General features: G+C 44.2%; 2 protein-coding genes across 3 annotated transcripts in view; both read right to left on the reverse strand.

Annotated features, from left to right (window-relative positions):
- The window catches only part of PIN1 (peptidylprolyl cis/trans isomerase, NIMA-interacting 1), a 38,645-nt gene extending 24,410 nt beyond the window's left edge, over window positions 1-14,235 (reverse strand). The window contains exon 1 of one of the 2 annotated variants that reach the window (XM_083599822.1): window positions 14,091-14,235. In XM_083599822.1, the coding sequence (XP_083455948.1) occupies window positions 14,091-14,148 (58 nt within the window). In that variant the 5' untranslated portion in view covers window positions 14,149-14,235. Of the gene's footprint in view, window positions 1-8,383; window positions 8,421-14,090 lie in introns of those variants that run through there. The other variant, XM_083599823.1, reaches the window with a different exon arrangement.
- Window positions 14,236-14,947: 712 nt separating this feature from the next.
- UBL5 (ubiquitin like 5) lies at window positions 14,948-20,852 on the reverse strand. Its single transcript, XM_083599842.1, is given in 6 exon segments — window positions 14,948-15,215; window positions 15,848-15,885; window positions 16,895-16,978; window positions 20,061-20,189; window positions 20,784-20,800; window positions 20,802-20,852. Coding segments are annotated over 6 exon segments (348 nt in total). The 5' UTR covers window positions 20,838-20,852; the 3' UTR covers window positions 14,948-15,171.
- Between the last annotated feature and the right edge of the window lie 13 nt (window positions 20,853-20,865).

Raw genomic sequence — 20,865 nt, forward strand, 5'->3', positions numbered from 1 at the left:
CACACAGAGACACAGACATTAAACCAACTTTTAATTTAACATGACTGTTTAAAAAAAGCCTGGTTTAAAAAGAAAATGTGAAACCTATTAAAGCTTAGAATCATAGAATCATAGAGTTGGAAGAGACCACAATGGCCATCGAGTCCAACCCCCTGCCAAGCAGGAAACACCATCAGAGCACTCCTGACATATGGTTGTCAAGCCTCTGCTTAAAGACCTCCAAAGAAGGAGACTCCACCACACTCCTTGGCAGCAAATTCCACTGTCGAACAGCTCTTACTGTCAGGAAGTTCTTCCTAATGTTTAGGTGGAATCTTCTTTCTTGTAGTTTGGATCCATTGCTCCGTGTCCGCTTCTCTGGAGCAGCAGAAAACAACCTTTCTCCCACCTCAATGTGACATCCTTTTATATATTTGAACATGGCTATCATATCACCCCTTAACCTCCTCTTCTCCAGGCTAAACATGCCCAGCTCCCTTAGCCGTTCCTCATAAGGCATCGTTTCCAGGCCTTTGACCATTTTGGTTGCCCTCCTCTGGACACGTTCTCCTCTGGATTACATTTGCAATCTCCTACAAGTAAACTCATCTTTGTAAGGCACAGTTAAAAGCCTAATTTTCATATGCAAAAGAGCCACGAAAGGATAAAACTGATTGTGACGAAGCATAGATATAAGCCAAATTGCAACTTCTAAGCATACTTTCCCAGGACTTAGGCCCAACTGAACTGTGTAGGACTTACTTCAAAGTAAACACATTTAGGACTGGGCAAGGGTTTTTATTTTCTGTTTCAAATGCAAATGTATCACCTGCTTTTCAATTGCTACAGCTCTTCAAGCATCAGGTAACAACACAATTCATAAAAATACCGGTACATGGTGTCCAAGATGAGATCCTATCCATTCTCTGCAATTTGAACGTCCAGTACCAATCAGTCAACTTTGTAGAGGCTGTGGTGGGAAAGGCACTAAACTTATTTCAACTGTTGTCATGGCCAAATAAATAAATCACTTGATTTGAAATTTCTCAAATAATTGGTGTGGAAAACTGGTGGGGCGTGTGACCTTCCACTGCATCAGAAATATAAAAATACAGAAATTTTTAAATTCACCAGATAAAAATGGGGAGAGAGAACACAACACTAAAACAAGAAATCCAATTTTATTCTCTCAAAATACCTACAAGGAGATCTCATCACTAGTCCTCCATGTATGGAGGTATGTAAAGGAGAAAGTGTTCCCTCAAATTCCCTCAACACCTTGCATTTATCCTAGTAACCAACAAAGTTCTTGCAGTATTAGGTGATATGCTCTGCACAGCTAGCACTGCTGCCATATTCTGGAACAACTGATGTTTCGAAATTGTATTTAAAGCAACCCCACATGACAGTAATTTATCACTTTCTCTTAGCTGCCCAAGCTGTGCAGCATGTTCCATTCTCAAATATTCAGGACTCTGCCAAGCAAACTACATGCATTAACTTTACATCTCATAGAAACACACTGTTCTGCCAAAAAATACAGACCCTCATCTCTGAAAGGTTCTGGGTAACTTTCTTTCAGGAAAGTGATCTTGCAGATTGTCGTTGCATAGGGATAGAGAAGGCCAAAGAGTAACTCAACAGTTTCACAATGTTCCCACATATTACAAAATAAGATACAATTCTAGAATGCAAAATGGCAAAATCATCGAAGTGTCAAAATGACCAGTAAAGTTTTAGCTGCAAACTGTTTAATGGTTGCATCAGCTTGGTTCCATCATCCCTTCGATGCAGTGAAGGTGTCCCTGTCCCCTTAGCAGAAAAACACCCCCAAAGCATAATATGTCCCCCTCCATGTTTGACGGTGGGGTCGTAGGCAGCATTCCTCCTCCTCCAAACACGGCGAGTTGAGTTGATGCCAAAGAGCTTGATTTTGGTCTCATCTGACCACAACACTTTCACCCACTTCTCCTCTGGTCATTCAGATGTGCATTGGCAAACTGCAGACGGGCCTGTACATGTGCTGTCTTGAGCAAGGGGACCTTGCAGACTCTGCAAGATCTCAGTCCTTCACTGCGTAGTGTGTTCCCAACTATTTTCATGGTGACTATGGTCCCAGCTGCCCTGAGATCATTGACAAGTTCCCCCCTGTAGTTCTAGGCTGCTTCATCACAGTTCTCCTGATCACTGCAACGCCATGAGATGAGATCTTGCAATGGAGCCCCAGACCGAGGGAGGTTGAGAGTTATTTTGTGTTTCTTCCATTTGCAAATTACTGCACCAACTGTTGTCACCTTCTCACCAAGCTGCTTGGCAATAGTCTTGTAGCCCAGTCCAGCCTTGTGCAGATCTACAGTCTTGTCCCTGACATCCTTGGGCAGCTCTTTGGTCTTGGTCATGGTGGCTACTTTGGAATCTGCTGGATTGATTGCTTCTGTCGACAGTGTCTTTTGTACAGGTACTGTAACGAGCTGGGATTACAGGCAAGACCTCTCTCTTACAGCAGGTGCTTCTAATCTCAGCTCGTTACACACAGTGAAGATACCAGGTAGCCTGACATCTGGCTGACTGATAGGGGATTAAATACTTATTTCACTCCTTATAATGCACATCAATCTCTGACTTTTGTCTTCTGGGTTTCTGCTGTTGTTATTCTGTCTCTCACAGCTACAATAAAACTACCATTAAAATTATGGACTGGTCATTTCTTCGTCAGAGGGCAAATGGGCAAATTTAGCAGGGGATCAAATACTTTTTCCCTCATTGTACAAGAAAATACACAGATGTGTGCACTCAGGATACTTCACCCCTCTGCCTGGGCACAACTACTTCTTGCTCCAAAACAAAGCCTAAAATCCACTAATTTAGCCCAAAGTACCAATTGCTGGTCAGCTGCTACAAAATTAACACACATATATCAGCTTCATGCAAAGCATTAGCTACTCAAACCTGGTTGTTAGAAGAAACCATAAAGTTGTCCTGTAGCAGGTATGCTGTACTTGAAGGTCCTAATGAATTATTAGAAGAGATGGCTGGAAAAAGCAGCCTTTAGCTCCACTTTAGCTTCTGAATTCAACAGCCCTGTCCCTACTCAACCAGCGAGAAAAAACAAGAGCGTGAGCATTTTTTCAGAAAAGACTGTTTTAGGCCTATACTGAAAATGATGCTGGGTCTTCTTGGCACAGAGCTGTGGGAGATTACATTTCCCTTTGCCCAAAGAAATCAGTCACAAAGAAATCCATATGAAGGGAGGATGGAAAGCCTGGATATTGCAGGGTCTGGTGCTGGTGTTTTAAGCGCATTGCAGTCATCTGCAGATCTTAAAAGAAATAGACTGGGTTGCCTGATAGAAGCTAGGGAAGTCCTAAGTATCTGGCCCCATAGCCTTTAAAGCCCATTCGTGAGGAATTTGCAGAAGATTTCCTGCTGAAATCTGATTTAAGTGTATTATTAAAATCACACAGACACACAGTGCAGTCCCCCACTTGCACTCTCTTCCGTCTAAACTTGTAAAGCTCCAAGATGGGTTCCTTCCCCTTATATTTACAGCTGCCCTCTGTCAACACCCCCAGTGAAAAGGCTGCTTAGTCACTTATACTTCATTCCTAGTCCAGAACCCACAGAACAACTTGCTTGCTCTGTACTTGCAATTGTTTGCCAAGTCTGTAGCAGCCATCCTATAGTATCTCTTTCCTACAGCACTTCCTGTTCCTGAAGCAGGAGAAAAATGCTGTTTTGAACACTTTGCTGCCTCAAGTGCAAGAACCCCACACACCTGCTTAGTCTAAGCCAGACAGATATTAAACTGGGCTTGTAAAACAGTAACTTGCCTGGCTGCTTGTGACCCGTAGAAATTGTCCTCAGGCAAGGAAGGATTTGTAAACCAGAGTCTGAAGTGTTTGCTCGTTCATTTCCTTAATGGGATGTCAGTGTACAGTGGTGCCTCGGGTTAAGTACTTAATTCGTTCCAGAGGTCCATTCTTAACCTGAAACTGTTCATAACCTGAAGCACCACTTTAGCTAATGGGGCCTCCTGATGCTGCCATGCCGCCGGAGCCCAATATCTGTTCTCATCCTGAGGCAAAGTTATTAACCCGAGGTACTATTTCTGGGTTAGCGAAGTCTGTAACCTGAAGCGTATGTAACATGAAGCGTATGTAACCCGAGGTACCACTGTACTATAAATGACTGTTTGGGGGCAGACGGCTATTAATAATTTGTGAGCGAGTAACTTTTGTGAAATTCATAGGGCTTTTGTTGGGGAAAAATAAGTTTCAACTGAATCAGAAGATCTCAAAATACTAGTTTCCTCTTAAATGCAAAGCTACTTCGTCTGGTAGGGTAGTCATGTAATCTGCAACTGACAACTGGAGAGAAGACCAACTACAGAATGGCAACCTGACACACTTTCTCTCCTCTCATTTAGGGATAGTCACCAGCGTTTGGAGCCCAGATACATAAACTAGTCACCAAACGGCACCTTAAACCTAGGTTGCAGTTGCCACAACAGAATGTCTAGGAGCCATTTTTTTTCCTGATTTTGCAATGGAATTATTATTTCATTTCATTTCAATACCACTTTAATTGGACCTGTGCCAGAGCATTTTGTAACTGGCACAGATCCAGTTGCGACCCTGTGGAAATCTCTGGGCACCAGGTTGGTGACGGACATCTCCATCTGGGTGGTCTCTCCAGCTTTCTTAAGCAGGTCAGCAGAAGAGCTTACTTATTGCCTTTATCTCCCATCTTTTTCTCTAAGGAGTACATTGTTCACCTCCCTCCCCTCAGTTAATCCCCACAATGACCCTGTGAGGTAGCTGAAGAGCCTGTGGCTGGCCCAAGGTCACCCGGTGAGCTTCATGGCGGAGTGGGGATTTGAACCCTGATCTCCCAGGTCCTAGTCCAATAATGTCACCACTACACCATCCTGGCTTCCTAGAGCACTTCTGTTATGGGGCAGCTCTATAAATTAAGTAGGGGGGAAATGGGGAAAGCCAAATGTTTTTCTTGAAGCTTGAATTTATTTGATGGTTGTAAACCAATTTGAGATTTTTTCTTTAAAATATAAAGTGCTATAGAAATGAAATGAAAAAAAACAATAAAGCACATTTGGGGGGAAATGGCACCTAGCCTTTCCACTGTGGTGACTGTAACCTAGGTTTAAGATGCTATTTGGCAATTAGCTTATATATCTGAGTTTCTAACACTGCTCAAGACTGTGACCTGGCCAAGTCTTCCCCAGCTGGAGCCGTTCAACCTTTTTAGTGATGCAGTGGCCATGAGCCACCTGAAGGAGAAAAGGTGCCAGAAGCCTGGAGTATCTGAACTAGGTTTGATTGCTAAGTAGAGTGGAAGTGTCACAACCAGGTATCCACTGTTAACAATAACATGCAAGACCCACAGATCTTCCCAGTGACCTCTCTTGATAGCTTCACATTTCTCATCAACCAGACAGACACCTCCTTTTGCAGAAAGTAAAATTTGATCATGGCAAGAAGAATAGGGGAGAATTATAGCGAAGGCCACTCAATTCCTGCCTTCTCTAACATGGTGCCCTCCAGATGTTTTGCCCATAACTGCCACCACCCCGTGACCTTTGGCCAAGCTGGTGGGGGCTGATGGGAGCTTTAGCCCAACAACATCTGGAGTACATTAGGCTGGGGAAAGCTTATAAACCATGAGAACCACGCTGTGACTTAATTGCATCCTGTAATGTTGGGATGAAATCAAAAGCCAGTCAGTCATACTGTGACACAGCCCACTAACGTAAGGCAGAAAAGCATGTACTCTTTGCATGATTTAATGATGGTATTATAATGACTTTTATTATCAGCCACTGTCTTATTCCACTTGCTAGGAAATGGAGACATAGCCTTCGTTTTCCTGTGTTTGAGTCCTGCAATACCAACCACTAACATTTAATTGCATGCTCCATTCATACCAAGAAGCAAATAAACAAGAAGCAAAAGACCACCCTGAATGTATGCAGTCCTCAAACAACCTACACACATGCAACAACTTCATAGGAAGTCACTTGAGAACTGCAGACAAAGCATACTACTCTAGCTGCCACCTGCAGCAACTGGAAAAATGAAACCAAATGTTGAAGGCAGTTAATTCTATTTTAAAATTTTGAGTACAGGGTTCCTTGTGTTCACTGGGTCATTAGGTTACTTTCCACAAAGTCCCTCCACAAATGTAAAAGAGAAGATAAGGGGATAGGAAAAGTGGTGCTCAAACTGAAACACTTGCTATACGGAGTGTATAGACAACAGATCCATACTACCTCACCCATTCCTACACCAACTTATTTAAGATAACCACCACCCAAAAAAAACACCAAACAAACAAACAAACAAGAACAGTTTATTTATTTAGGGAAGTCTGAGGACACCCAGCTCTGCAAGTGCAAAAAAGGCTATCAAGAATAAGGTGAGAGTGAACAATGAAATAAAGGCCAAGAAAAGGCCTCACACCTGACCCACAAACCTTATAACACAATACTTTGCTTATCCGCCTGCTCACAGAAGCTATGAGTGCATGCTCCATGCAGCAAGTTTGGGGCTCTTTGTAAATCTATTCCCTTGAGGTAAAAGGGAAAGATCTGGAGAAGTTGTTAGGCACACAGGCAACAGCACCAACATTAAAAAATAGTTATGAGGTAGGTTGTTGTGTAGGAAGCTTAAGTCAAGCACTCTGAGGGGGCAATTTCAAAAATGATATTGTTTCACATAGAGCTAGCTAGGCAGGAAGGATTGCACGGTCTCAATGTGTGGATGAGGTCCCCAGAATCACAGAGTGCGGAAATATCAGGTTCATGTTCCCTGTACTGTAACTGTCCACAACCCAAACTGAAGGTTGGGATGAAACTCAAAGCTGGCAAAAACTCAGGAAGGCAGCCCAAATGAGAAAGTGCTGGGTGGCTTCAATTAACCTCCCATTATCTGGGCACATATACATTCAGATTACAGCAAAGAGATGATATTTCTAGCTATGTTAGGGGAACTGTGCCTTAGACCAGTAAAGGACACAATAGAAGCTGCTGACGTTTAACTCAGTTATTAGCTGCACTCCTAGACAGCGGTTGCAGAATACAAAGGTTGCCACTATAAAATGCTCCATGTTGGTGTTTTCTGATCTGCTAGAATCCCCTTCTTGGGATCCCCACAAGCATTACTCATTGGGGAGTGATGCGGGGAAGGGCCTTCCTGATCATGGCAGGTTGTTTGTGGAATTCCTTCTCCCCAGAAATGCATTGTTCCACCCCATCTACTGAGTTTTAAAGGCAAGGTTTGAAGAAACACCTGTTTTAATCAGGACCTTTGGATTAAACAAACTGTTTCTGTTTAACATAATTATGTTCTCAACTGTTGTCACTTGTGTTGTTGCATTTATCAATGTGGGGTTAATAATTTTAACTGTGAGCTTTGTATTTAGTGAGTTTTCCTGCTGAAGACTCTGTCTCTCTCATTTTAATTATATATATGTAACTCGGTTGTCGAATGTGATCTGTTCCGGAAGAACGTTAGACTTCCTCAATGTTTGACAACCAAGGCACAAAGGGTAGATGGCAAAGTCAATGGAGAAAAAAGAAGAAAATGCAGCAGAAGCTGTGCCACTTCCAAGACGTGTTTGAAAACAGAAGCAATTACTTCCGGGTTTTTGGCGTTCAGGTTCTGAAACATTCACCTTCCAAGACGCTACAAAACACTGTATTTGTTAACTGTCCTGGGTTCTCATGTGATGGCAGGATAGAGAGAGAGAGAGAGAGAGAGAGAGAGAGAGAGAGGGAGGGAGAGGGAGAGGGAGAGAGATAGAAGTTGCTCTGAAAGTGCAACATGGTCACTTACTAAATACAGTATCAGATAAAATATACTCAGATTACGAAAGGGACAAACAAGTTCAAGCGGATGTCTGCGGTTGACAAGCAGTCGCAGAAGCAAATGCAAGGTTTCCTTTAAAAAGTGGAAGTCTAACCCGAATTAGGAGAACAAAAAGAAGCATAAACCCTAACAAAATAAATATGAACCGACAATAAGAAAAATGATGAAGAATTTAGAGCACAAGTCAGACCTGAAACAAAATGTTTATCTGTAAAAATCCCTGGCTCAGGGTTCTAGCCAGCTCCTTGCAAACTCACCCAGTGCTCCTCCAGGACACTACTTTCCCAACTCACCCCAAAGTTTTCTGTTTATCTTTTCCAACCGACATTTTCAGCATGCCAAGTCTTCACGTGACTTTTTCTCTGGGGTGCCACCTTTTAAATTTCTCTCTTAAGATATTGTGCAGCCTACAACCCCCTCACTTCATCCATGGTTTCCATTCATCATTCCCTCTCCACCATCTGGGTGGTGGGTTTTTTTTGGGGGGGGGTAGCTTTCTCCCTCCATCTTCCATCTCCTACCTTTTCCTTCCTCCTCTGCCATCAGCCAACACAATCAACGTCCCTGTACAGTTTGAATCCGGCTCGTAAGTGTGGCTTAGTAGCGTCACACTTCTGGATCCAAGCTCTGCTTTTTCTTCCCTCTGCTTTCCTCAATGTGACTACATGCATGCGCAGTCTTGTCTTTTTTTTTTGCTTCAGGTTTTCTTTTGTATCATTTCCTGGAGGTTTTTTTTCTTCTATTTCTGCAAACCTTGGGGATCTCTCAAGCATACTAATACTTCCCTCTTCTTCTTGGCTGGTTCACTTTGACTAAAAAATCCACGGCATGCACCCTCAACTATGGAATGAAATTGGTAAAAATATAGTCAACAATGTTAGTAATACTCAGCGCAGACCCACTGGGTGGAATTTACCCTTGCACAATGAAACATTCTTCCCTTGCATGCCCCTAAATCTGCTCTGGGGGTCTCAAGGCATGCATAGGGCCAGAAGGGAGAAGTCCCATTGCACAAGCAGAAAATATTCCACTTCCACAATAATACCATCCATTGAAATTAGCAAACATGACTAACTTAGGCATATTAATTTCAATGGACCTACTGTAAAAAGGTCCTGTAAATATAGTGCTGATGATGCCAAGGTTGCAAGTTCAATCCCCATATGGAACAGCTGCATATTCCTGCATTGCAGGGGGTTGGACTAGATTATGCTTAGGGGCCCTTCCAACTCTACAATTCTATTATTCTATGACCTATAACAATCCAATATCATTTATCAGAAGCAGAAAAGACAAGCAGGGAGATGGCTGAACAGCTAGACAACAGAAAAGTAAAAGGATTCCTAAAGGAGGAGAGAAGCTGAATGTATTATTTGTATTCATTCTCACTGTGGACCCTGCTGCAGATAACTGTGCCTTCACCACTTTTTCCCTGAGTAGGCACCTGAAGAACTAAGTCAAATAGAAGTGGCAGGAGATGATGTTCTAGATCTGACAAATTAAGATGTTACCTGGTCAGTTAACACACACTCACTAATAGGAAACTTGTCACAACCATCAGCACACCTTTCTGAGGTAGCCAATACAACATCCATTTTTAGGATCCACCCTATTCTTCTGGTGCAAATTGCTTAATTGATTTTAATACTATTTTATTATATTCTAAACTGCCTGAGACCTTATGGTGAAGGTCATGTAAGAAAATAAATAAATAAAGGAAGAAAGGAGAAGCAGAGGGGAGTCCATAACTAACAACCCTATTGGCCTAGCTTCTGTCCTATATAAACTGGTAGAAAACACAATTCAAAGTACAATTTAACATAGAACAAGCATCACTAAGAAGAATCAGCATGGCTTCTGCAGTGCAGTCCTGCCTCAACAACCTTTTAGAATTCTCTGAGTGTTGGTAATCATGTGCAGCCAGGGATAATCATACCTAGAGTTCCAAAATGCTTTTCAAAAAGTCTCTTAACAAAAACACCAGTGAAGAAACCCTTAGTAGTCACTGAGTAAAAGGGCAAGTGCCCTTACAGAACAAAAACTGGTAAAACAATGGGAAACAGAGGACAGGAACACGCCAATATTCACAATGGAAGGAAATAAGCAGTGAGGATCTGTATTGGAACAGATGCTTCTTGGAGGATCTGCATGACACAGAAACAGAGGTGAGCAAACTTTGCCAAGTTTGCAGACAGACTATTTAGGATGGCAAAGGCTTGAGCGAAATGGAGCGATCCTTTTGGAAGTCTTTACAAATGGGTGAATGGCAAGAAAACGGCAAATGAGGTTTAATGTCATTTTAAAATGAAACAAACTGGAGCAATAGTAACAACAAAGCCATTTTCATACATACAGCAATGTGACTATCCAGGAAAGATGTCGTTGCATCATGGTACATGGTTAAAAAATAATGAACTCTATGTGCAGCAGCAGTGGGAAAAGGGTGGCTTTCATGTTGGGATTAGGAAAGGAAGTGAACATAGAAAGCTGGGATCAAACCCTTAGAATTCATAGAAGGAATACTATCAGTGGCTACTATCCATGATAGCTATGTTTTACCTCCATTTTCAGAGGCAGTGTACCTCAGAATACCAGTTGTGGGAAATCACAAGTGAGGAGAGGGGCCACTGCCTTCAGGCTCTACTTGCAGGCTTTTTATATGCATCTAGTTGGCCACTGAACGAGTAAGATGTTGGACTAGGTGGGCCTTTGGACTTGTCTAACGGGGGCTCTTCTTATGTCCCTTCATATACCCCAATACTGAGGACATGTGCAATTTGGTATACCACATTTCCACAAACCTGGTGCCCTCCAAATACTTTGGACTTCAACTCAAATCAGCCCCAGCCAGCACATGTCCTCACTATTGGCTGGAGCTTATAAAATAATAATAATAATAATAATAATAATAGTAATAATAAATTTTATTTATATCCCGCCCTCCCCAGCCGAAGCCGGGCTCAGGGCGGCTAACAACACTAAAATAGTGCAACATTATAAAAACATTATAAAAATTAATTAAAATCAAAATTGATGGCAACCATAAACTAAAGTTTTGTAAAGATTGCCAAAGGAGGGAGTCAGGCTGCGCCCTGACCAAAGGCCTGGTGGAACAGCTCTATCTTGCAGGCCCTGAGGAAAGATGTCAAGTCCTGCAGGGCCCTTGTCTCTTGTGACAGAGCGTTTCACCAGGTTGGAGCCGCAGCCGAAAAAGCCCTGGCTCTAGTTGAGGCCAGCCTAACCTCTCTGTGGCCTGGGACCTTCAAGATGTTTTTATTTGAAGACCGTAAGTTCCTCTGTGGGGCATACCAGGAGAGGCGGTCCCGTAGGTACGAGGGTCCTAGGCCGTATAGGGCTTTGAAGGTTAAAACCAGCACCTTAAACCTGACCCTGTACTCCACCGGGAGCCAGTGCAGCTGGTATAGCACCGGATGAATGTGATCTCACAGCGAAGACCCCGTAAGGAGTCTCGCTGCGGCATTCTGCACCCGCTGGAGTTTCTGGGTCAGTCTCAAGGGCAGCCCCACGTAGAGCGAGTTACAATAATCCAGTCTGGAGGTGACCGTCGCGTGGATCACAGTGGCTAGGTCAGGGCGAGAGAGCTAAGGAGCCAACTGCTTAGCTTGGCGGAGATGAAAAAATGCCGCCTTTGTTATAGCTGCAATCTGCGCCTCCATGGAGAGGGAGGTATCGAAGATTACACTCAAACTCTTAACGGACGGTGCTGGCACTAATTGCACCCCCGCAAGAGATGGGAGTTGCCCCGTCAATCCCATATCGTCCCGTCCCAGCCAGAGGACCTCTGTCTTCGAAGGACTTAACTTCTACCGGCTCCCACGTAACCATCCAGCCACAGCTTCCAAGCATCTGATCAGTGTGTCTGGGGCCGAGTCAGGATGGCCATCCATCAACAGATAAGAGTTGGGTGTCATCAGCATACTGATGGCAGCCCAGCCCAAAACTCCGGACAAGCTGGGTGAGGGGGCGCATAAAGATGTTAAAAAGCATTGGGGAGAGTATCGCACCCTGGGGCACTCCACACACCAAGGAGTGGCGGGATGACAATTCCCCCCCAAGCGCCACCCTCTGTCCCCGACCAGAGAGAAATGAGCGCAGCCATTGAAGGACTGTGCCCTGGATCCCTACGTCGGCAAGGCGGTGGTCCAGGAGTTCGTGATCGACCATGTCGAAGGCTGCTGACAGGTCTAGAAAAATCAGCAGCCCCGACCCGCCTCGATCCAGCTGCCTGCGGAGATCATCTGTTAGGGCGACCAGAGCCGTCTCGGTCCCATGACCAGCGCGGAAGCCGGACTGGAATGGATCCAGAGCCGATGTTTCATCCAGAAACCTACCAAGCCGTTCAGCAACCGCTCTCTCGTCGTTCAGCACATCTGTAGGGCATCAGATTGGGAGAATGCTGCTATATATTCACCTAATGAAGTTCTAATCCCCCACATCTCAAAAAATATATTGTAGAGTTGGAAAAGGTGTAGGAAAGACATTGAAGTGATTGGACTACTTTCTCTATATGTAAAGGCTACACCTGAGTGTTTAATTTTGTTTTTAATGTACTTTATTTATTTGGTGTTAGCTACCCTGAGCCCGGTCTCGGTTGGAGAGGGTGGGGTATAAATAAAAATTATTATTACAGTATTATTATTATTTTACTTTTAAAAACAAATTACTGGAGTGATAACAGGGCTAATATTAAGAAAACTTTAAAAGATATTGTGTTTCTCATAAGAATAGAATGTACAGTGACCCAGTTATACTGACTAGCTGGAAATTCAAGACAACAGAAGGAAGTATTTTGCACAATGCTTCACTTATGGGATGTTGATGGTCACTGACTCAGAACGGCTTTCCAAAGGCATTGGATAAACTCATGAAAGATAGCAGCTGATAAAACCAATGCTTAAATACAACCCAGATGCCCATACCCACGGGGGCGGGGGGAGAGAGAGGTGGCGGTTAGGCAGCATTCTTGGATGACATAATTATTCAGATCCATTCCAATCTGGGTTCAGGCCTGGCTATAGAACTGAGTCAGCCTTGGTCCCCCTGATGGTCACCTTTGCAGAGAGCGGTACAGGGGGAGTGTGATCTTGCTCCTGATTCTTGATCTCTCACTGGCATTTGATACCATTGACCATGGTACTCTCCTGGACTGGCTCCAGGGAACAGGAACTGGGGGTACTGTATTACAGCCCTTGGCCTTCAGGCTATGGTTTTTTTGTGGGGTGGGGAAAGAGAAGAAAAATAATTGGGGGGGATGTGGGAGTAGGGAGGAAGAAACCACCATACTTTTCCATGGGGCTGTGTTATTTATTATTATTATCAGAACAGTGTAAGTGGTCCTGAGCCCTCAGGATATTTTTTTGGTGGATGGAAATGGGGCAGGGGGAGAAATAAATGGGGGGAGGGAATAGGAGTAGGAAAGAAGAAGCCATGTTCCAATATCTGAAGGGCTGCCATGTGGAACATGGAGCAAGCTTGTTTTCTCCGGCTCTGGAGGGTAAGACTTGAACCCATGGCTTCAAGTTATAAGAAAGGAGATTCCAACAAAACATCAGAAAAAAGTTTCTGACGACAAGAGCTGTTTTACTTCAGGATGGAGGGTGGTGGACTCTCCTTCCTTGGAGGTTTTTAATCAGAGGTTGGCTGGCCATCTGTCATGGATGCTTCGGATGAGATTCCTGCATTGCGGGGGGGGGGTGGACTAGATGATCCTGGGATCCCTTCCAACTCTACGATTCTATGAAAAGCAGCGAGAAACCACGATTGTTCTCTATGAGCCAGCTCAGTCAGCAGAGCACGAGACCTTTAATGCCGGGGTCATGGGTTCAAGCCCCACGTTGGGGAAGATTCTTGCATTGCTGGGGGCTGGACTAGATGACCCTGGGGGTCACTTCCACCGCTATACTTCTACGGTTCTACGACTGCGTCGCTGTTGCTATTCTTATTCTTGTCCCACAAGCTCCTCCCCCCCCCCGCAATCCCCAGCGGCCCCGTTATCCCCGCCACCGCCCCCTGAAAGAGACACCTCCTCGCAGCCCCTCTCCCGCCTCCCCTCCGGGGCGCGAAAGGGCCTCCGAGGCGACCGGCACCGACCGCGAAGGGCGCCTCTCCGCCCTCCTTCTCCCCCGAGGCCCATCCACCCTCCTGCCGGGCCCTCGCCCTCCGCCCGCCCGCCCGCCCGCCGCCCCTTTCCCTCTTCCGCGGCGGTACCGGAGCTGCGGCTCATGCGCTTCTCCCAGCCCGCGGGGAGCTTCTCCTCCTCCGCCATCTTGCCTCGCCTCACAGAGCACAAGCGCAGAGCCGGCCACGCCCACCTTCGCCTAGCAACGGCGGCGGCGCACGCGCCCAACGCGCACGCGCGCTCGCCCTCTAGGCCACAGAGCTCCGCGCCCGCTATTGGTCGCAGTGAGTTGGGAGGGAGGAGAGAAAGCCCCGCCCACCAGGTAAAGAGGCGCCCAATCCGCCCGCGGCCCGTCGGAATGGTGGCCTAGAGGCTTCCTCAACCTCGGCCCGCCACATGCTTTAAGACTACAATTCCCAGCATCCCTGACCACTGGGTCTGCTAGCTAGGGATCATGGGAGGTGTAGGCCAAAAGCATCTGGAGGGCTGAGGTTGAGGAGGTTGAGGCCTAGAGACATAGCTGTCAACTTTTCCCTTTTCTTGCGAGGAATCCTATTCGGAATAAGGGAATTTCCCTTAAAAAAACGGAAACGTTGGCAGCTATGCCTAGAGACCAAAAAAGGTGGAGAATATTTGGTTCCTTTTGCAAGGCACCGCTGCCTGCACACCCACTCTTGATTCACCCATCTTACACTATCCCGGGTTAATTTCTAAATAACTCATGAGTCTGGATAGTCCAGACTCTTCAACTCAGGGTCGCAGGTTCGAACCCCACATTGGACAAAAAGATTCCTGCACTGCAGGGGTGGACTAGATGGCCCTATGGGACCCTTCCAACTCTCTCTCCACTCAGGCCTGCCCACCCATGCACTACGTATTATAGATATCGTTTTCACATATACGGCACTTAAGGTTTCTGTGTTTTAAAGATACACTGCACACAGAGTCAGGTCACACATATTGGGTCACGTTTATTATAAAGATTTTTTAAAAACCAAAACAATAAAAGACAGTCTGAATAGTCTGGTATTCATTCCTGGTATATTGTGCTCAGGGATAAAATACTCTTAACTAAACCTCATGCAGCCAAATAATCAAGAGTTTGTCAAATGAGAAACGAAGAATGGAAAAAAACAGACAATAGAAAAGGCAGCATCTGCCACAACGAAACTACTGATAATATAGTTCTAGGTTCATGCCATCGTGAATTTCATCTGGAAGTGAGGAGTTAAGGTAAAATTCCACTGAAAAATATTTCTGTATTTTTATAAATTGAGCTTGATGTATATGATGGGAAAAATCTACCACAATGCCAGAATAATGATACTTTTGAAATTTATCATAGGTGCTGAAATTCATACTTAATTTATGAATTATCCAAGCACATATACATCCCAACAGATTCACTCTAAATGCTGCCCAACTGCACAGAGTAGTCATATCATTTTAAAACTTATGGTACTGTTTTTAATTGTTTTATCGTTGTCTTTACTGTGAATTCACTTCAATATTTTATGGAAAGCGTTCTTAAGTAGAAACCAATCTACACATCTTTAACAGTTTCTGTCTATGTGCATGGTAGGAAAGTGATTATTATTATTTTATAGATGTAAAGTAGTAGAGAAATAGTTTACATAAATTTATTTATGTAAATTATTTATTATTGTTATTATTTATACCCCACCCAACTGGAGTAAAAAAGAAATAAATTAACCATAATCGAAATCTGCTCAGTTCAAGCTGAAGAGTATTACCCCCTTCTTTCATTTCCCTTCCCCCACCCCCTCTGGACCCACCTGGCCAGCCTATTAATTTACCGCAAATCACAAAGATTTTTTAAGGATACAGTCTGCCAATGAAACATGGTCCTTGAAAATTGTATACCTAAAACATTAACAAGAAAGGCAGTTAGTCAACCGTAATTTGTTACGCAGCTTAATTAAATACGACAACTAACATGATGGATATACATATACATATACATACATAATTATATATATATATATATATGTGTGTGTGTGTGTGTATACACACACACACACACACACACACACACACAACAGAGCCAATAGGCTTTTCTATGGAACTGTCCTTAAAGTTGGCATAGAAACTTCAACTGGTACAGATATAGCTACCCATTTGCAACAAGAGTAAGATTCTGCAATCAGTTTATGCCCATTTTAAGAGATCTGTTTCTTACTGCAACTCAGATTGAAGGATTTGGCCTTGAAAGTCCTAAATGGAATGGGTCCTTAACAACAACAATTTTATTATGTATACCCCGCCCATCTGGCTAGGTTTCCCCAGCCTCTTTCTATATGAGGCACACCCACCCTAGACATTAAAAACTATCCATCAGGCCCACTCCACATTGCAACTATGGAGTTTAGCCTATCATCAATGAAGAGTAAGGCCTTTTCAGCGGCCTGCCCCTAAGCTATGAGATTCTCTTTTCCTCCGAGTATGGTTGGCACATTCTTTCTATTCCTCTCAGAGGGCAAGACTTATTTATTTTGTCATGGCTCTTCTGTTTGATTTTTACCTGGCAATTTTGGAACTTTGTGCCACTATCATATTTTCCTTGTTTTGGTATGGCTCATTATAGTTTAAAATTAATTGCTTTTAACTGATATTATCAATTGCTGTTTTTGATGATGATAATTGCTTTGAAGAACCACTATGGTTGAAAGGAACTATACAAATACTGTAAGTGGTTTACGAAGACCAATACTAAGCAGTACAACATGCACGCAGGTCTGTAATCATGTGTGGAAACCTGGAGATCTGGGCTTCTTGTACTGAAAGCATGAACTGTGCTATTGCATTGTTAGTGCTAAGAACAAGCTGAGGGAACTGCCTGAGGGGCCCTGATGCTTTGCTCATTTCTACTCACCATTTCTTCAACACAATCTTGTCCCACCGCGTGCCAGTCTGCGCAGCAATGAGCTTTTTCAAGTCCCTAATGGTGTCGTCAGAGCTGAGTGGTGGTACGAGTTAAGGAAAGGATGTCTTAAATCAAAAGCAGTAAGCAGACTATGTGTTCATTGTGCACCATCTACCACTCCCAAGCAATTTAGTACCTGGACGCCCAACACAATTGGGGCTGTGCACACATGTATATCACACACAGTGGCCTCGAGTTATGCTTGCCAATACACGGGAGAAGAAACATATTTGGATGTTACAAGCTCAGGGTGGATACCACTTAAACAAAGGGTGACTAACCTCTGACGCTTCAAATGTTTTTGGACTCCAGCTCCCATCAGCCCCAGGCAGAATTGCCAATACATAGAGAGGAGGAAGATTTCAGTCCAGCACCGCCTGGAGGGCCACAGCTTTCCCACTCCTGAGTTAGACATGTACGATCCAAACATACACATATGCACAATCCATACACTTATGACAGAACCCTTTCCTCATCTCCAACCATAAAATGTGTGTCACAATTTACGAAAAGGCATGATTGTGCTGCTTCAGTCACCCAAAGGTTTCCTGCACCCTTAAACGACCCATTCCCTTAGACCAGGCACCCCCAAACTTGGCCCTCGAGATGCGTTGGGACTACAACTTCCATCATCCCTAGCTAACAGGACCAGTGGTCAGGGATGATGGGAACTGTAGTCCCAAAACGTCTGGAGGGCCATGTTTGGAGATGCCTGCCTTAGACCTGAAATCTTCTTCCTAAACAGTGCCAGTTACTCCCCAGCTCTTCTGTGAGATCTTAAATACTCAATCCCAACTGAGCTGAAGCCTGAGTACTTATAACTGCACTTTTTCACCTCCATTTTCACATACCCATTGCCTCTCCTGTTGGCTACTCTAACCTGGTTTCCCCAGCCAGTCTAAGCTGTTTCCTGGGTTGTGGCTGATTCCACATGCTGACAGCTTCTAGGAGCCACAGGCGAGAGCTGAGTGCAGTGTGGGGACCAAAGGTGAATAAACTACCCCAGAAGGAGCACAACGTGTTCCCCAACCAAAGGTACTACCCCTCCCATAAACCCTGCACTCACAGTAAGAGATATCTTATTATATCTTCTTGCTAGCCACACAATTCTGCAGCCAAAGATGGAGAAGCTCTATACAGTCAGCAAAAACAAGACCTGCAGCTGACTGCGCTATAGCAGGGGAGAGAAGGCAAGAAAAATGCGAGGGAGATAGTGAAAGATACAGGAAATTGAATGCAGATTTCCAAAAAATAGCAAGGAGAGACAAGAGGGCCTTCTTAAACGAGCAATGCAAAGAAATAGAGGAAAACAATGGAATGGGAAAAACCAGAGATCTGTTCAAGAAAACTGGAGATATGAAAGGAACATTTCATGCAAAAATTACCATAATAAAGGATAAAAGTGGTAAGGACCTAACAGAAGCAGAAGACATCAAGAAGAGGTGACAAGAATACACAGAGGAATTATACCAGAAAGATATGGATGTCTCATATACCCCAGGCAGTGTGGTTGAGCCAAACATCCTGGAGAGTGAAGTCAAATGGGCCTTAGAAAGCACTGCTACTAACAAGGCCAGTAGAAGTGATGATATTACAGCTGAACTATTTAAAATATTAAAAGATGATGCTGTTAAGGTGCTACACTCAATATACCAGCAAGTTTGGAAAACTCAGCAGTGGCCAGAGGATTGGAGAAGATCAGTGTACATCCCAATCCCAAAGAAGGGCAGAGCCAAAGAATACTCCAACTACTGCACAGTTGCACTCATTTCACATGCTAGCAAGGTTATGCTTAATATTCTACAAGGCAGGCTTAAGCAGTATGGGGACCGAGAACTCCCAGAAGTACAAGCTGGATTTCGAAGGGGCAGAGGAACCAGAGACCAAATTGCAAACATGCGCTGTGTCGACCACAGCAAACTATGGCAAGTTCTTAAAGAAATGGGAGTGCCTGATCACCTCATCTGTCCCCTGAGAAATCTCGATGTGGGACAGGAAGCTACAGTTAGAACTGGATATGGAACAACTGATTGGTTCAAAATTGGGAAAGGAGTACGACAAGGCTGTATATTGTCTCCCTGCTTATTTAACTTATATGCAGAATTTATCATGCGAAAGGCTGGGCTGGATGAATCCCAAGCCGGAATTAAGATTGCCGGAAGAAATATCAACAACCTCAGATAAGCAGATGACACAACCTTGATGGCAGAAAGTGAGGAGGAATTAAAGAACCTTTTAATGAGGGTGAAAGAGGAGAGTGCAAAATATGGTCTGAAGCTCAACGTCAAAAAAACTAAGATCATGGCTACTGGTCCCATCACCTCCTGGCAAATAGAAGAGGAAGAAAGGGGGCAGTGAGAGATTTTACTTTCTTGGGCTCCATGATCACTGCAGATGGTGACAGCAGTCACAAATTAAAAGACTCCTTCTTCTTGGGAGAAAAGCGATGACAAGCCTAGATAGCATCTTAAAAAGCAGAGACATCACCTTGCCAACAAAGGTCTGTATAGTTAAAGCCATGGTTTTCCCAGTAGTGATGTATGGAAGTGAGAGCTGGACCATAAAGAAGGCTGATCGCCGAAGAATTGGTACTTTTGAATTATGGTGCTGGAGGAGACTCTTGAGAGTCCCATGGACTGCAAGAAGATCAAACCTCTCCATTCTGAAGGAAATCAGCCCTGAATGCTCACTGGAAGGACTGATCCTGAAGCTGAGGCTCCAATACTTTGGCCACTTCATGAGAAGAGAAGACTCTCTGGAAAAGACCCTGATGTTGGGAAAGGAGAAGGGGACGACAGAGGACAAGATGGTTGGACAGTGCTCTCGAAGCTACCAGCATGAGTTTGACCAAACTGCAGGAGGCAGTGGAAGACAGGAGTGCCTGGCGTGCTCTGGTCCATGGGGTCACAAAGAGTCGGACATGACTAAACAACTAAACAACAGCTACACAATTAAAAAATGGAACCTCCATTCAAACCATGTTCACGTCCCAAGTGATCACTACCTTGCCTCCTCTTCATACACCAGAGCCTCAAATAAAACACAATTGCTGCATATAGGGCAGGAAGATGCCATTCGAGCCTCCTGCAGAAGCTACTTCTTTTGAGTTGGATACTTGCACTTCACTCTCACTTTCTTGCCCAGCCGATCGTTGCAAACCACTTCAATCATCCCGATCTGGTACCAGAACAACCCCAAGAAACTGCTGAGCAAGGAGACCTTTGGCCTCCTGCCTTCTGAGGCTCTGTTGGGAAGAAAAGACAGGATGATTCATTTGTTTAAAAGTGTATGTCTTATGCCACTTGGTCCTAAAACAGGTGGGGTATACAGTTTTTAAAAGCGGAATCGAATGAAAATGGGGGGATGCTTTCTCAACTGACAGGGAATACTGATGATTAACGAAAATTAAGATAGAGAAGTGTTACCAGTACAACTTCTCCCGCCAGAACGTTAACATCATGGGAAATGTTGTCTTCATTCACAACTCTCAAAGGCACATAACTAGGATAAAACACAGGAATCCACTTCTAGTTGTCCCCCAGTATTTTACAGTTACACAATAACCACTCTTTCAACAATCCAACTGCAAAGGGATGGATTCACATTCTGTACATTTATCCTCAGATGGATTCCAAACAATTATTATTATTACTATTATTTATTAAATTTGCATACCGCCCTTCATCTGAAGATCTCAGGGTGGTTCACAGCAAAAAAATGCAGAATAAAACCACAGAGAACATAACAAAAACAAGCACACTAACGAAACGAACCAATAACCCCACCAGGCACAAGCACATTTAAAGCCACATAGCAAAGAGCTCGAAATGAACCGCACCGGAAGCATACAAAATAAAGGCTCGTTTTTCAGGACACTGGCATTTGCACGCATGTCCACCGGAGAAAGGAGGCCTCTGCCC

The sequence above is a fragment of the Podarcis filfolensis genome (genome assembly GCF_964270895.1).
Source record: "Podarcis filfolensis genome assembly, chromosome: 2".
In the NCBI taxonomy this organism is placed as follows: domain Eukaryota; kingdom Metazoa; phylum Chordata; class Lepidosauria; order Squamata; family Lacertidae; genus Podarcis; species Podarcis filfolensis.